The sequence below is a fragment of the Elephantulus edwardii genome, unplaced genomic scaffold, assembly GCF_000299155.1.
Source record: "Elephantulus edwardii isolate Elephantulus edwardi_28Jun2011 unplaced genomic scaffold, EleEdw1.0 scaffold00189, whole genome shotgun sequence".
In the NCBI taxonomy this organism is placed as follows: domain Eukaryota; kingdom Metazoa; phylum Chordata; class Mammalia; order Macroscelidea; family Macroscelididae; genus Elephantulus; species Elephantulus edwardii.
Genome location: NW_006399939.1, coordinates 1,998,398 through 2,015,191, shown reverse-complemented (window position 1 = coordinate 2,015,191; position 16,794 = coordinate 1,998,398). Strand labels below are relative to the sequence as shown.

The 16,794-nt window shown below is 37.8% G+C and overlaps 1 protein-coding gene across 5 annotated transcripts in view; it reads right to left on the bottom strand.

Annotated features, from left to right (window-relative positions):
• Window positions 1-16,794, bottom strand: part of AMBRA1 (autophagy/beclin-1 regulator 1) — a 237,517-nt gene that overhangs the window by 101,476 nt on the left and 119,247 nt on the right. For all 5 annotated transcript variants that reach the window (XM_006896726.1, XM_006896724.1, XM_006896722.1 and 2 more), the window contains 2 exons: window positions 13,408-13,488; window positions 12,899-12,999 (listed from right to left, as the gene is read on the bottom strand). In XM_006896726.1, coding sequence (XP_006896788.1) covers window positions 12,899-12,999; window positions 13,408-13,488 — 182 coding nt within the window. The remainder of the gene's footprint in view (window positions 1-12,898; window positions 13,000-13,407; window positions 13,489-16,794) is intronic.

Here is a 16,794-nt window from a genome sequence, read left to right as displayed (position 1 = left end):
ACACAACCCTGCTCGCTGGTGGTATAGACTCAAGGACAAATTTTGGTTCCTGTGGACTTGATCTAAGAAAACATTCAGATGGCAAACAAACACATGAAGAAGTATTCAAATCTCATACCAGTAACAATAGCAAAATTCAACAGAACAGCAAACAACAAATATTGGCAGTGTAAAATGGTACAACTACTATGGAAGGCGGTATGGTGCTTCATCAAAAAATTAGAAATAGAAATAAATACCATTTGACTCAGCAATTCCACTACTGGGAATATACTCTAAAGAAACCATAACCGCCACCCAAGCAGATATATGCTCACCCATGTATACTGCTGCTTTATTCACAATAGAAAAGAGTTGGAAACAATGCAAGTGCCCATCAACAAACAAATGGGCAGACAAGCTGTGGTATATTCACACAAGGGAATACTGTGCAGCAGTGAAAACAAGAAACTCATGAAATATACAAAATGGGTGACCCTGGAGAACATTATGCTGAGTGAAATATCTCATTCACAAAGGACAAATACTGCATAGTACCACTGTTATAAAACGGAACTGACAATGGGGTTGTGGGAAACCTAAGAAGGGATAAATAATGTATACTGCATTGAAAAAGATGAGGGAGAGAACTGTTTAAAAGGTATATAGGATTAAGTATTATTTTCGTGACAAGATTTCAGAAAAAGAAATACATAGTAAAATGAACTATGGACTTGGGGATTGGGAGGTTGCATAACAATGAAATAAATTTTCCTTTCAAAGAGAAATAGAACTGGGGGGGAGGGTTGGTCAGGGAAGAAAATGCGCAACAATGAATAAACGGGGGAAAATTAAATGGAAAGAGTATGCTGTAAAAAATGCATATATATATTCCATTAAAAAAAAAAAAGAGCCATAACTCTTAATCTCAACCTGCATTCGAGGTGCAATCTCTTGTTGCCCATTCACTAACTTATCAGACTAAAGTTGAATTCCAAGGGGAATTAATACAGCAGCAGCGTCAAAACATTGTAAGTTAGGCAAGTAGGCCAGCCATTCCCTGACTCAACTATATACTTACTCCCTCAGAGCAGAAACACTTTATGTTGGTGATATACAAAGTGCCCTGGGAAATGCTAAAGACTTAGAAAGTGCAGATGATACAACCTTGCTAGCACAAAGTGAACAGGGCTTCAAAAAGGTGCTGCAGACTTCAATATGGATTACATCTCAACATCAAGAAAGCAAAAATCCTCACTACTGGACCAAAAGGCAGTATCAGGATAGATAGAAAAAGATTAAAGTTATCAATGATTTCATTTTACTTGGATCCAAAATCAGTATCAACTGCAACATTGTAAACATTGGGAAAATCCACTGCCAAGGACTTTGTTTGTTTGGCTTTTCATTAATTTTATTAAAAGTTTACAGAGACTTTGGATTTTGACTGTTGCACACTTTCCTCCCTGCCTGCCCCCCCAATCCACTCTTCTCTTTGAGATGTAGGAGGGGAAAAATTTCTTTCATTGTTATATAATTCCCCCCCCCCCAGTCCACTCCACTAAGCAGCTTTCATTCTCAGGACAATAATACCTAATCATATATCCCTCCTAAACAGTTCTCTCTCTCACTGGTTTCAATGCAGCATATATTATCTATCCCCTCTTTTCTTAGTTTCTCTCCATCTGTTTCAATGCAGTATACATTATTTATCCCCTCTTTTCTTAGTTTTCCCCTACCCCAATGTCAGTCCCGCTTTACAACAGTGGCACTATGAAGTATTTGTCCTTTGTGACTGAGATATTTCACTCAGCATCATAATGTCCTCTTTGGTCACCCATTTTGTATATTTCATGAGTTCACTGTTTTTCAATGCAGCGTAGTATTCTATTGTATGAATATACCACAGCTTCTCTATCCATTCGTTTGTTGATGGGCACTTGGGTTGTTTCCAACTCTTTGCTATTGTGAACAAAACCACAGTAAACATGGGTGAGCATATATCTGCTTGGGTGGAAGGTCTAGTTGCTTTCATTGTTATACAATCCCTCCTTCCCCTAGTCTACTTCACTATGTAGCCTTCATTCTGGACTCTTATCATGACAATAATACCTAATCATATATCCCTTTTAAACAGTTCTCTCCCTCATCTGTTTCAATGCAGTATACATTATTTATCCCCTCTTTTCTTAGTTTTCCCCAACTCCAATGTAAGTCCAGCTTAAAACAGTGGCACTATGCAGTATTTGACCTTTTGTGATCAAGGACCTTTCTAAAGTAAAAAGAGCAAGAATATCAACTTAAAGATTAAGGTGCACCTGATCCAAAATGTTTAATATGTTTCTGAAAGTTGGGCAATGAATAAGGAAGACAGAAGAATTGGTGCCTTAGAATTATAGTGCTGGCTAAAAACATTCCATGCACTGCCAAGAATACACAAGTCTGTCTTCGAAGAATTGCAAGCAGCATACTTCTTAGAGGCAAAGATGGTACTTTGGGCATACTGTCAGGAGGGGTCAGTCCTCAGAAAAGTGTATCATGTCAGGAAGGCAGTGTCAGAGAAAGAGAGAAAGACCCATCAAGATGGATTGACACAGTGACTTTAACAATGGGATTGAGCATATCAAAGATGGTGAGAATGGCTCAGGACAGGGCTAGGTTCAGATGTGGTTATTCACATAGTTGCTGAGTTGTAGCTGACTTGATGACACCTAAGAATAATAACAACAGCAGCAGCATATAGTTTTAACTGATAGTACAGAAAGGGAACATGGGGCAAAGAACAGAGGGGAAAGCTCAAGAAGAAATTTTTAGGTCATGGAGAAGGAAGGACCTTCAGTCACACAGCACAAAAGGAACAGAAAAGTTCAGTGATATGACCCAGGATTTCCTCTAGACAGAGCTGAAGAAAAAGCAACTGATCTAAGCAACTGGGAAAGAGGTTCTCTAAAGCACACCTCTAGTTAGTGGCCTTATTAAGTGGAAGTGAACAACCACAGTAATGATAACACGAATGGTCCAGTGATGGGTGGAAACCATGTAAGTAAAAAGCTCTGAGTGCTATGAGGCAGCTGGAAAGGCTGAATTCTCTGGAAGTGTTCTGCACTTACTTGTTGGTTTCCCAGGCAACCAAGCCAGCCCCTTATCGTCTTCACTTTCATCACTGGAGCAGAATGAAAGGTAATTGGGTTAATTATTAAAGCAGCACTAGCTAGTACCACTACCACTAATTGTCCATTTATCTGAGATTTATAAACAGCATCTTAATTGATGTTGACTTGGAATGTGCCACTCAGTTTCATTTGTCTGGCTACTAGGTACCAGAGGGGTGTAGCACAGCATCCAGCAAGTGAGATAACACCAGAAGCATTATTAACTTTTGTTCATGCAAATTTAAGTGATACAATACCATTCCATTCTACTATCCATTCCACCCAGATTTGGTATTTTTAAGTGCAGAGATGATATGCAGGGATTAAGCAATTTGTTGTATTAAATAGCTATGCTGTCAGGTTGTGAAATCTGGCTAATTTCTCAAAGTCAGTGCAGCTAAGACCCAGTTATTGAATCTAGTTGACCAATTAGATTAGAAAGGTTTCCCGAAAGTAATTTCTGAAGGTATCAAAGCAGGGAGGGATAGGTAAGAGGAAAAAAAAGGATCAGAATTAAAATTGCTGTTTTAAAAGGAGAGGCAGAAAAACAACCATAAAGAAATTTTAAAAAGAAATTCCTGTAAATAGGGTATTTTATCCACACCAGGCAACAAATGGAGGGATGTCTGAAACAAAAGAGTATATAAAGCAATAATCTTAGTGGCAGAAAGATGGGCCATCTTCTCCCATGTGATTTATAGCCCCTGAAAATCCACTGGAGAATCAGCTATGAATTACTCCGAACTCAATGGCACATAACAACAATAATCTTTAACAAAATATTGGGGTATGGAGGAAAATGTGTAACAATGAATGAATTGAAATCCAAATTTTCTGTAAACGTTCATTAAAATAACCATCGAAAACCCCCAACACCATACAGAGGTGAAGCATGTATGATAATAGCACAAAGAAGCAGGGATGGAAGAGTTGGAGTAAAGTTTCTACACCTACTGGCGCTAAGTTTGCATAAGTCTGTAGTAAATTCTGATATTAAATTCTGGATATTCAGAGTAGAAAAGGATTCATGAAAATCGGAATCATGGGGAGGTATGGGAAAAGTGTGGTTGTTAGGTGCTGTCAAGTCAAGTATGCCTTATAGTTAGCCTATGAACAACACAGATCTGGATCCTGTCCTATCCTGTGCCATCTTCATCATCACTGACACACAGAAGCCAACCGCTACAGTCATTGTGTCAATCCATCTGGTTGAAGGTTTTCCTTTCTTTCACTACCCTGCACCTTTGAAGTTACATAAAAGGTATTATCATTCATGATATAAAATATGTATAAATTAAACAAAAAGAATTTGTTTGGTTTCACTCAAAGTAAAATGAAAACTAAATAGAAGGTAACTGAAAATTGTGTATTCTGTCAGGGAAAAAAGTACTACAAGAGAGAGGAATATTTATAATGATGAGAGTATTAATTAGAAATTTTTATTTGAAATTATTTTTATTGGAAAATACATCCCTTCTCAATTGATTCACATCAGAATAAATTTTGTATATTTACTTTATCATACTATAATCTAATACTATACTGAATTATTATTATTTTATTGATGAAAAAGCTGTAGCCATTGGAAATTTGTGAAGGTTAGTTTCTATATTTTTTTAAAATTAGGAAAATTTAATAATAATAAACCTATGTGCACCTAACAGCAAGGCACCAATATATGGGAATGAAATATGTTGTAACAACTATGAAAAATTGTCTGCCATAATTTAGAAAGTTAGGAACAGAAATACAATTTGATCTAGTAATCTCACTTTTGTTGTTATTATGTGCTTTCAAGTTGGAAATGAACCACAGCTAACCCTCCAGTGGGTTTTCAGAGGCTGTAAATCACGAGGAGGAGGAGTCTGTCCATTTTTCTCCCATGGTGGATTCAAACTGTTGAGATGGTAACTCAACTATTTATCCAGTAGGTCACTAGAGCTCCCCAGCAATCTTACTACTGGGTTTGAAATAAGAACAGATACATGTACACCCATCTTCATTGCACGTTTATTTACAATATTTAAGAGATGAGAATAATTCAAGTATTCTCAACAATAATCAATAGATAATGGAAAAAGAAACTATGGTACACAATGGACTACTGCGCAACATTAAAAAAGCCAGTAAAGAATTCATGAAACACTGTAACATTATGTGAAGTAATTCAGTCAGTTATGGTATAAGATGGTTATGCTTTTTTTCTTTTATTTCTTGGAATGTTTCTTTAATACTGGTTCACCTAAAAAGTTTGTATACACTGCCCCTTATACCAGATCCTCCCCACCTCTCGAAAACTAACCCCCCAAGATGGCTATTTTTAAAAGTTAAAGAAAGGCTGACACAGAATTTTTCTTGGATACTTATCAGGAATGGGAAGGGAAAGAGAAGGAAGTAAAAATAAATAAGTAAGATAGTGAAAGGAAAGGCAATATACACTAAGGGTTGATCAGACATTGGAAGTAGTTATAATAGTAACTGTAATTAATGTTAAAAAACAAATGTATACAAACGATCAAATGAAAAACCAAAATAATTTGCAAATTTTTTTAGACACCAATACACATGAAACAAAAAAATTGACAAAATTATAGAGAAATAATAATAATAGGTAGAGATGTCAGTAATGTACTCTCAATGGTAGAACAACTACACCCAAGAGTAGGAAGAATATACAAACCTTCAACACTCTAACCAAAGAGAACACATCTAACAGGAGGAACTATCTAACATTTTTTAGAGATCACATGCTAAGTCATAAATAAATTCATAACTTAAAATTACTGAAAACACACTGAAAAACAAAGAACTCATGAAATACTATGCAAAAGGAGTGACTGTGGAGGACATTATGCTGAGTGACATAGCTGTCACAAAAAAGGTAAATTCTGCATAATGCCACTTTTATAGAATAGGACTGATATGGGAGTTGGGGAGAAACTAAGAAAAGAGGGGATAAATAATGTACATGGCATTGAAAGAGACAAGGGAGAGAACTGTATAAATAAAATATATTATTGGGTATTATTGGCATGACAAGAGTCCAGAATAAGAGTTGCATACTAACTTGGTGGTGATGGTGGGAAACAACACACGACTGTGTAACAATGAAAGAACTTTTTTCCCCAAAGAAAAAAGCAAACTGGGGGTGGGGTGGGGTGGGGTGGGGTGGGGAAGAGAGGCAGGGAGGAAAATGTGTGAAGATGAATGAATGGAAATCCAAAATTCTTTATAAACTTTCATTAAAATCTAAAAAAAAAGAACCCAAAAAAATGAATGGAAAAAAATAATCACTGAAAACATATAAAGTGTTTCCTCAGTTCACAATACAGTTAATTAAAAATAAACAAAAGAAGGAAACTTGGGAAACTATGGAGCTTAAATAGTATATTCCAAAACAATCAGTGGGTCAAAGAGAAAGTAAAAGATTACTGGGCACAAAGCCACTTCTCATCCAGGACCCTTGACCCGCCTTCAATTACCTGTGGCGAAGGGCAAGAAAATTCTGGTATTTCCCATTGGTTTTAATCAAAATACTAAATTAAGTATATCAGACCCACATCTGCTGTGAGCAGATGCTCATTAGATGAAAGTAAAAAAGATTATGCTGAACAGATAACTAATACCCTGCATTACACAGGTCTCTATCCCTAAGAAGATTTTATTCTTCCAGTAATTACCAGAAAGCTGTCAAAATCTAGTTTCTCATTTCAAACATGCAGAAAAATATTACAAGCTTAAGAAGCTTTTGGCAGATACTCCCTATTCAAACACAGGCAAAACATGGCACAGAAGACAGAACAGAGGTACTGTGAGTCAGGGAAAGCTGCTTTCAAACTCCAGGTCTGTTTCACACTAACTGTGTTATGCTGGGCAAGTGATACAGCTTCTCAGCCTTAGTTGTCCTCCCTGAAGAATGGAAACACCACCACCTACTTCATAGGATGTGGTAATGAGACAATGAATGGGAAAATACTTAGGACAGTACCTAACCAAGAGTAGGATGTCATTAGCCTCATTTCCTTCTTTATTATCAATTGCTTCTGCAATAACAGCAACAGCTAAAGGTGTCTGCTAAAGTCAGCAGGGGGAGCTCCTAAGATCTTTCATGTTTCTACAAAAAATTAATTTGGTAAATATTAGCTCTCTATAGATATTTATGTCTAATTTTGTATAGGCTCAGAAGTTATGCTGCAGAAGATAGACAGTGAGTGAGCTTGAAGGTAATTAGAAGTCTTAAGGAATCTACAGAATTGTGGAAAAGGTACCAAAATAAAGGAGAAAAGATGAAAGATTAACAGCCTATCAAGACTTTCCTATAGTAGCTTCTGTACTCTATTACTGCTTTCAGGGCTCTCTGCAAGAGGTAGTGGACAGAATAAACTAATTTTCTACAGACCCTTTTTGTTGTTGATTTTGAATGGCTTTTGGCGAGGGTTTACCATTTGTTAGCATAGGACTGTTGGTCATACCTCCAAAAACTGCAGGTGTGTGTATGCTGTTTGCTCCCAGGTCTGCCAAATTTCTGGGCTTCATCCTTGCATAAAGCTATTCCTTATCCAGAAAAGCAAACGTACATTTGAATCCAAGAACCAAACAGTGAGAATGACATATGGCTAATCACCTAGATTGAGCTACATGAAAGTGGAATATCTCTTATTCATTGCTATTCCCAGAGCCTAGAACAATGCCTAGCACACAACAGCTGTAGAACAAATATCTGCTGAATTTAATTGTTCTGAGACTGTAATAACCTCATTCCAATCATACAAAAGAAACTGCCTTTCCAGGAAAACTTGGGAGTGCTTACTGCTAAAAGGCCAATCTATCTTTCATTTTGTAAACCACTTTTACACTAGCTCTATTACAAATAAGTATAATAAAGTACAAAACATCTGTATCCAGGAGGGCATGGCGTTTCTACAGCAAGCATCATTGGGCCATAAAAAGTTCTGTCTACAAACCACTCAAAATATAATATGAACAAGTAAGAAAAACCCTGAATGAAGTAATCTAAATGCCCTGGGAACACTTTCTCTCTCCTAGATTAAAGTCTAAGAAAATAGAATGGTATTTCAACTTCTTTTTCCCTTTAAAATGGTTTTGGGGAGGCTGACTAGAAAGGTCAGAGCGTTAAGTAGTAGAGTTTCACTGCCTGAATACAGTTCTGGCTCACTTATTTCACAGCTCCATCACTTTGGGCACATTAGCAATTTGAGCTTTTTATTCCTCCACTTAGATGGGATAACTTATCTCATAAGTTTACCACAAGGGGAGCTCTGGTGGCCTAGTGGCAAGAAGCTGCAACTACAATCCCAGAGGTGCACAGTTCGAATCCACCAGATCCTCTGCCGGGGAAGGAGGGGCAATCTCCTCCTGTACCAGTCAGATCTGATTTGACGGTACACACACACAAAAATAATAAAATAAAAAAAATATTAAAAAAAATAAGTTTACCACAAAAAATTAAATGTTTCATTTTTTAATTTAAATTTAATTTAATTTAAATTTAGTTTGGTTACTTTAAAACAAATCTCTAGTACACGCTGTTGTTAGCTCCATGGAGCTCCATCCCCATAGTACCTGTACAAACAACAAAACACAACACTATCTGATCCTATACCATTCTCTCACTCTTTGCTTGCTTCAAGTCACTGTTGCAGTCACTGTGCCAACCCATCTCCAATAAATCAAGTTTAGCAAATGGTAACACTGGGACTGATAAGAAAAATCATGCTAGATGGAGAGAGAAGATTGAAATTATCAACAATTTCCTCTTACTTGGGTTCATAATCAGCACCATTGGTACCAGCAGTTCAGGAGGTGTATTGTACAAGTCTGCTGTCAAAGATGACTCCAAATTATTGAGGAGCTATGGAGTTTTTCTCTCCATATGGCTATTCTAGTATATTGCTGTTTACCGATGAGTCAGAACTGACCCATATCTGACCCTCTGGCGGGTTTTCAGAGGCAGTAAATCACATGGGATGAAATTGCTCATCCTTCTCCCAAGGAGCAGCTGCCTTGAACTGCGTGCCTTCAGAATCACAGCACAGCTTCTTGCCACTAGGCCTCCACTGGTCTGATTTGCACCATCATAATAAATGCTAAAGAGATTGAGATTTTTAACAGCTTTAGTTTGCTTGGCTCCATAATCAACACTCCTGGTACCAGCAGCCAAGAAATCAAAAGACAAATTGCATTAGAAAAGTCTGCTGTTAGGGACATCTCCAGAGTACTGAAGAACAACGATGTCAGTCTGGAGACTAAGGTGCTCCAGGCCATAGTCTCTGCAATTATGTGTTATGCATCAGAAAGTTGGACAATGACTAGGGATGACAGAAGCATCAATGCCTTTGAGCTGTGGTACTGGAGTACTAGAAGAACAAATAGGTTTGTCCTGGAGTCTTTTTTTTTAGGCAAGGATTCTGAAGCATCATCTAACATACTTTGGGCATGTTGCAAGGAATGACTAGTCCTTGGAGAGGGACATCAAGCTTAGGGGGGATGGAAGGACAGTGGAAGATAGGAAGACCCTTGATGAAATGGACTGATTTTAGGACAAGGGTGATAGGGTTAGGTGTGTCAAAGACATAAGATTGGCTCAGGATAGAGCAGGGTTCTGAGCTGTTGTATGAGTCACAGGCGACTGGATAGCACTAACAACACCAATAAAAAACGTGTGGTGGAGTGGGATTGTGCGAAGCATTGTTGGTCTATCCACAAAAGGATTAACTAGTCTTGCCAATAAATTAAATAGCTCTAGCTGCAGACATGAGAAATTAGTTCCACACCCGTAGAGATTCCTTGCCTAAAAGAGGAAGAGAGATATCCTTCAACGTGTTTGCGATGGTGGCAGCAGCAAAGGCTGAACTGGAGAACTGGAGGTGAAATGAGACTTTTGGGTGAGGAGACTGGGAACTTTGTTGGACCATTACAGGGGAAGCCAATATTGACAGGACTGAGAACTTGGGAACAGTTTGAGCCATGAGGCTAAAGTGCCTGGGTGCACATTCTGGTAACTGTCTTGACTGTATTTTGTTAAAAATCTCAATTATAATCCTTTATCTCCCCCAATATAGTTCTGTGTGGTCTGTGAGCTGTCACATTGGATTTTGGACCCTGTCAAGCACTAAGATTGGTGCTGATGAGTATAAAGAGGCATGGGAGCATGGGGGACATACCTGACCTCTTTGGAATTGGTTTTGTATTACTGAGGCAGGGATAGTTTCCCCCGTGAGGTTAGTAAAACTCCTTTATAGAGCTTCCCACAAGGCCTTTGCTTTTTCTACAGGAGCAATAATGTCATTTTAAAGACTAAGGTGTTCCTGATTTGTGCCATGGTCTTTTCAATCACTTAATATGCATCTTGAAAGCTTGGACAGTCAATAAGGAGGACAGAAGAAGTGATGTCTTTGAGTGGTGGTGATGGAGAAGAACACTGAATATTCCATGGGTAGTCAAAATAACAAACAGCTATCTCTTGGAGAAAGTGTGACAAAGTGCTTTATTTTATTATTATTATTATTATTTAGTGTGTGTGTATGTGGGTACTGTCAAACTGTCCCTCCTCTTCCAGCAGACCATCTGGTGGATTTGAAAAGCGCACCTCTGGGATTGATGTGCAGCTTGCCACTAGGCCACCAGAGCTCCCCAGGCAGAGTGCTTCTTGGAGTCAAAGACAATAAAAGCCTCATCTAACATACTTTGGGCATTTTGCTAGGAGAGGCTACTCATTGGAAAAAGATACCATATTTGGAAAGGTAGAAGGTCAGCAAAAGAAAAACAGACCCTAAACCAGATGGACTGACACAGTGACTGCATGAATGGGTGCAGTGTGTCAGATATAATGAAGATAGCACAGGATAAAACAGGCTGTTCATAGGGTCGCTACGAGTTGTACTCAACTCGATGGCACCTAACAACAGTAAGTGGTAATAATTTCTCATTTTCTGAAGAAAAAAGTAATACCAACTAACAACAGAATATGGTAAGAGGACCAAGTATTTACAAATTATTTTGGCCTGGAGAGGGTGAAGCCAGGATACTCCTTGGAAGCAAGGATTCTGAAGCTTCGTCTGACATACTCTGGACATGTTGCAAGGAGGGCCAGTCCTTGGAGAGAGGAATGTCATGCTTGGGAGGGTGGAGCGATAGCGCAGAAGAGGAAGACCTTCGATGAGATGGATTGATTCACTGACTAGGGTAATGGGGATAGGTATGTCAGAGACAATAAGATTGGTACAGGATAGAGTAGGGTATAGAACTGTTGTACACAGGGTTGATAGGAGTCACAGGTTACTCGACAGTACATAACAACAACAACAACAACTAGAGTTATCAAAACCAATAATGTTTTGCAATATGTACCTTGAGAAAATGAGAAAAATGAATTCAATTGTGAATGGAAACTATTTGTTACTCTAACTCAAAAATAAAGGTCTTTTTGGGAGTCTAGATTTCCTTTCCCTACGACTATTTTGCTATTGAGTTTTTCTTACTAGATTTTACATTTGTAAACAACTACCTGGTGGAACACAACCCTTATACATACCCATAATTAAGCAGGAGTCAGATCTCTCAGGTATAATAAAAAGTGGAATAAAAAACTGAACGTAAACAGCTACTGAAGACAATGAGGAGGTAGCACTACACAACCATCTAAAAAAGTTCAAAGCCAAAGAAAGAGACATGTGCCTGCAGCAGAGGAGGAGGTAATGCTACTGAGGATGCAAGGATACAAATGGAGGTAGATGTCTAAAACAAAGTAAGATGAAAATCTTTGTAGTGTTGCCTGAGAGCAACCTTCTACAAATCATCAGGCAATCAACACAGAAGCAGCTGGCAAGGTGAGGCATGGGAGCATGACAGCTTGTTTACCAAGGGTCCTCCTCAGAAAAGGTTTGTCAATAGACAGGATATTCTGCTTTGCCATCAGGCCTGGGCTAGAGTGCCAAGGCCTGCCATAGAAACCTTATGTACCAAATGAGCCAGATTTTCCAAAACAGAACACAATTTTAAATAAAGGTGTTTATTAAAGAAACATCTCAATATGGTTTGATTTGTATGCCTTAACATACATAAATTTACAAGTTGGCAGTTTCTAGAATGTGGTGGGGAAATAATCCTTGCCAGAAAAAAAATCGAACTATACTTTTTTTCCTTTCTCTAGAGATTTCCCTAAGCAGTAGTACATTTTGTGTTACTTACTTCAAAGCTTGGTCACAAGATGTCTCAGAGTCACTGGCCACTAAACAAGTCAGGCACCATGAAAGGCCTCAGCAGGGCTTTCCTGGCCCATTTTCTGTACTCTGGAGGTTTTTGAACCAGTTCCCTGGGTCTCTTGCTCCTCTCCTCCTTTCTCAGAAGACTCCACAGTGTTGGTTGTCACAAAGGGTTCAAGAAGTGTGCATTAAGCTCCTAATTAAATCATAGGCTCTACATCATGATTATCTCCCCAACTGAAACAAGCCACCTTTATCATTCAATTAAAAGCATGGCCAGAACCTAACAGCTGGATTAAAATGCAGCTGGTTTAAATAAATCCTTTAAAAAAAATTAAAGAAATGGGCATGGGGAAGAGAAACCATTTTCTTCGAACTAATACTTTGCTGCCTGATGTTAGGAACCGAGTATAGGAATAAAAGCAGAATTTTCAGTAGGATGTTAAGATGCCATCACATCGTCACAGGTAAAGAAGGAGGAGGAAGTTTCATCTGGCTTTCTGCCCATTCATATTTTCAACATCCACAGAAACATTTCCTTACCTGCCAGGACCCTGTTAACAGAAGAATGAGTAGCCAAGCCAGGCTGTCCACGTTCATGAAAAATCCCAGCATAAGGCAAGTACTCAGGCAGCAAGAAACGCCTACAAGAAGGAATCGTATGTGAAAAGCCTACTTAAAACTACCATAAGCCAAAGGGGATATATTATTTACCTACTCTCAAAAACCAGGGGTAAGGGACCCAGAGCATCTGAGGAATCCACAGTAACCCACACAGAGGAACAAGTCCTATCTGTATCTCCTTCCTGACATTCCTTCTAAAGGAAGGTTTCCCAGGGCTTACTCTCAAACAGGATTGCTCCTAAGGCCACATTTCTATCTTTTTATTGTGGCTAATTATCTCCTGCCAAGTCTCTAGGTGACAAGACTAGATTGTACGCTCCCAAGGAATTATACCAGATATGGACAATCCAAAGACCAGAAACTACATTTGAAAACTACATTCTAGGTTCTCAGAAAGGCTCCCTCTGTGCAGACTGTCCAGTTCTTACCTGGGGACAAAGCGCCCAAGTGAAGGTGCAGACATTCGGGCGTTGCGGGGAGCTCGGTGCCTGGATCTATCACCATTGTCCCTGAAGAAAATAAAAACACTACATGTAAGAATCACCTGGAAGACAAATATCCCCTACACTTAGGAGAAGAATCCACATACATGAGTCATCTAGCTGCTCAGTAATTTGAATTACACATTGATACACTGCACTTCACGGAGAATCTCACAGCTTTACAAGCATATATTGACAGTAAGAAGAATGATTTTTCTCTAGCTAATGTGGTCTCTTGGCACCTGCAGCATTTGATTTTGGAATCAAGTTTAGACCTTCTGGGGCATCTTATATGAGTATGTAAATTTTCCCCCAAATGGGAAAAATTCAGTGAAATGTTAATTTGAGGGGCTCTTCAAGGAAGAGGGGAGGAAAAATCCCTTTACTTTCACTCTTTTAAAGAACCTTATAATAAACATGTTTAGTTCCTTGATAAGGAAAAAATCAGTGTTAAGTGAAAGAAAAATTACCAAAGAAAAACTGGACAGTCTCTTCTTTTTGAGACTGAAAAAATGACAATAATGAAGACTACCAGAAGTTAGGTAATTCAAGTTAAAAAAAATAGTTTTTTTTTTCTTTAAGGATTATTAAGTTCTTCTACTCTATTCCTATCCTATCCATCCCAAGGTACTCTAGTAGACTCTTTAAGAATTTGGATGAAAATTACATACAAGTATTTATAAACTCCAAAGCAATACTAATAATAATCATTCATTTAAGAATGGTAAAAAGTTCATCATGGTTACTTTGGTTACATCATCAGAAAAGAAAATCATCCCTAGTAAAGGACATTATGTCTAGTAAAACAGAACATCAGCAAAAATGAAGAAAAACCTCAATGAGATGGATCAACATAATTGTCATAATAAAGGGTTCAAACATATCAAAGATCATGAAGGTAGCACAAAATCAGATTGTATTTCATCCTGCTATATATAAGGAAACTCTAAGTGGAGCCAAGTGATGGAAACGAACAATAGTAGCAGCAGCAAAAAAAAAAAATGTATACCTTTTCAATCCTCCAAGAGATACTATTAGCTTTGTTTTACAGAAAAATAAAATAACCAGAGAGGCAAAGTAAAATTCCCAAGGTCCCACAATTGTTATTAAGTGGTTGAGGCAGATCTCAAGGTAGATCTAACTGGTTTTGAAGACTTTGCTCATTCTACCACACTTCACTGCTTTCCACAAGAGACGAGGAAAAAATGGCCTCACATGGCTTGGTTTCCAATGCATTAAAGGAACAAGAAGCCAAAGGGCACCGGCTGGACTGAGCAGTTAATTAGCTGCCTAAGCAACTCCACAAAACAAATGAACCTTTGAGAGTTTGATTGGAGAATTTTCTGAATTCTCCCTTTTGATTATCTTCAAATCAATGAGATTATCCTCAAACTGAAGCTGGAACCAAAGTTAAGACAACACATGGGCTTTCAAGTGGGTCAGGGGGAGTTTCACAAGCCAGAACGAAAGCCTATGAAGGCTTTTATATCTTGCTGGAATTGGAAGCTGAGCACTAAGAGATAAATCAGTAATAGGGTTATTGGAAACTGATCCATTAAAAATCCAGTAAGTGGTCTTTACTTTCCCTAAAAGAAAAAACATACAATTGTGTCCCCTAATATAACACATTCTTCTGAATTGGAACTTTACAAATGAAGGGAGACATAAAAGGGCAAGAGAGAAGTTAAAACCATATAAAGTAGAAAAGAGATTATAAAGAATAAGGAGATCAGAAATTCTTGACCAACAGACTGCTGTCACTGGGGAGGTCCAAAACAGTTTTCAAGTCTTGGTAGATATGTGTACACATAGTAGTAGCTAATTAATACTAAACTAACAGATGATAGCTTCTAAATCCAACACACTGTAAATTCCATCAGTGATTATACTTTTAAATGTACAACAGAATTTATGATAGTTTTTTCTAATTGTAAACTTTACTTATCAACAGGCATTAAAAGTACAGTAGTATAAGAGTTAAAAATTATTTTGAAGTTAAGAAGTGTTTAAAACCTTTAAATAGATTGAAAAAAGCACTGTGAAGCAAATCCAATCACTTTATTCTATGGCTGTGAGAGAAAACTGGTCTTCTCAGAATCACACTGCAGAGCTGTTTACTTCTACAAGGTCCAAAGCCAAATATGTAATACCTTTTCCTCTGGACAACAAACAGTATTCTGTACTGTTGGCAAAGCTAAATAGTAGGCAAGGAAAAGCTTATGCACCCCCTAATACGGAACAGCAACTGCCAAAATCCTAAAACAACATTCATAGAGCTAAGAAAAAGCCACAGGACATAAGTTAAAAAAATGAAAAAGCTGGCAGGACTAGGGACATTTTGATGGTCCTAGAACATATCATCAACTTCTAGTAACTAGATGGTGTCTGGCTGTGATCAACAACTATTCTGAGCAGATAAAAGGTCCTACTTAAATTCCTAAAAAAAAATGACCAGAATTACAGGTTGCTAAAGACTGGAGGAATCCTTGAGACTAACTCTAACTTAGAATTGAAGCCATAACCAGAAGCTGAAGCCATATCCAGAGGTCAACTTTTAACAATGGATTGGCCTATAAACAATAAATAGCTCTGATGGTCTAGTGGTAAGGAATTCAACACAAAAGCACATGGTTCAAATCCACCAGCTGCACCATGGGAGAAAGATGGGCAATCAACTTCTGTGTGATATACTATCTATAAAAGTCCAAAGTAGGGTCAACTATGGGTTAGTTATAACTCTACAGTACACAAAAACAACAATAAAACCCAAAAAAGGAATGTACTCCTTCCAACAACCAACTTTATATGGCCAAATGGGTAACTTTACCCAAAAGCAAAGATAAAAAGAGAAGGAAGGGTAGAGAAATGGAAGGCTTGAAATGGGTAAAGCAGAGCAGAAATAGGGGTGATGGTGAGGAGAAAGGACAAAAACATCGCAAGGATAGGCATCAATGTCATGTGAAAATCTATGTAATAACTGTTGAATGAGAAATGAATACATTGTGTAAATAATGACGACAAATAGGAGCTAAATGTCTTAACCAAAAGTAAAGGCAACTACACACTGCAAGTATAGAGAACTCTAGTAAAGAAAAAAACGACAGAAAAGAAGTCAGAATAATTTAAAAAATATAAAACATAAAGCATGGACACAAATGGGTTACTATCCATTGAAAAGAAAACAAAAAATATTTAGAGAGCAATACCCATTGTTGTCAAGTTGATTCTGATTGGTGGGAACTGATAGGGACAGAGGAGAAGTAACTGACAGAGTTTTCAAGGCTCTAATCTTTTTGTTTGTTTGTTTTTTTCCTTTTTTTAATTTTTTTTTTT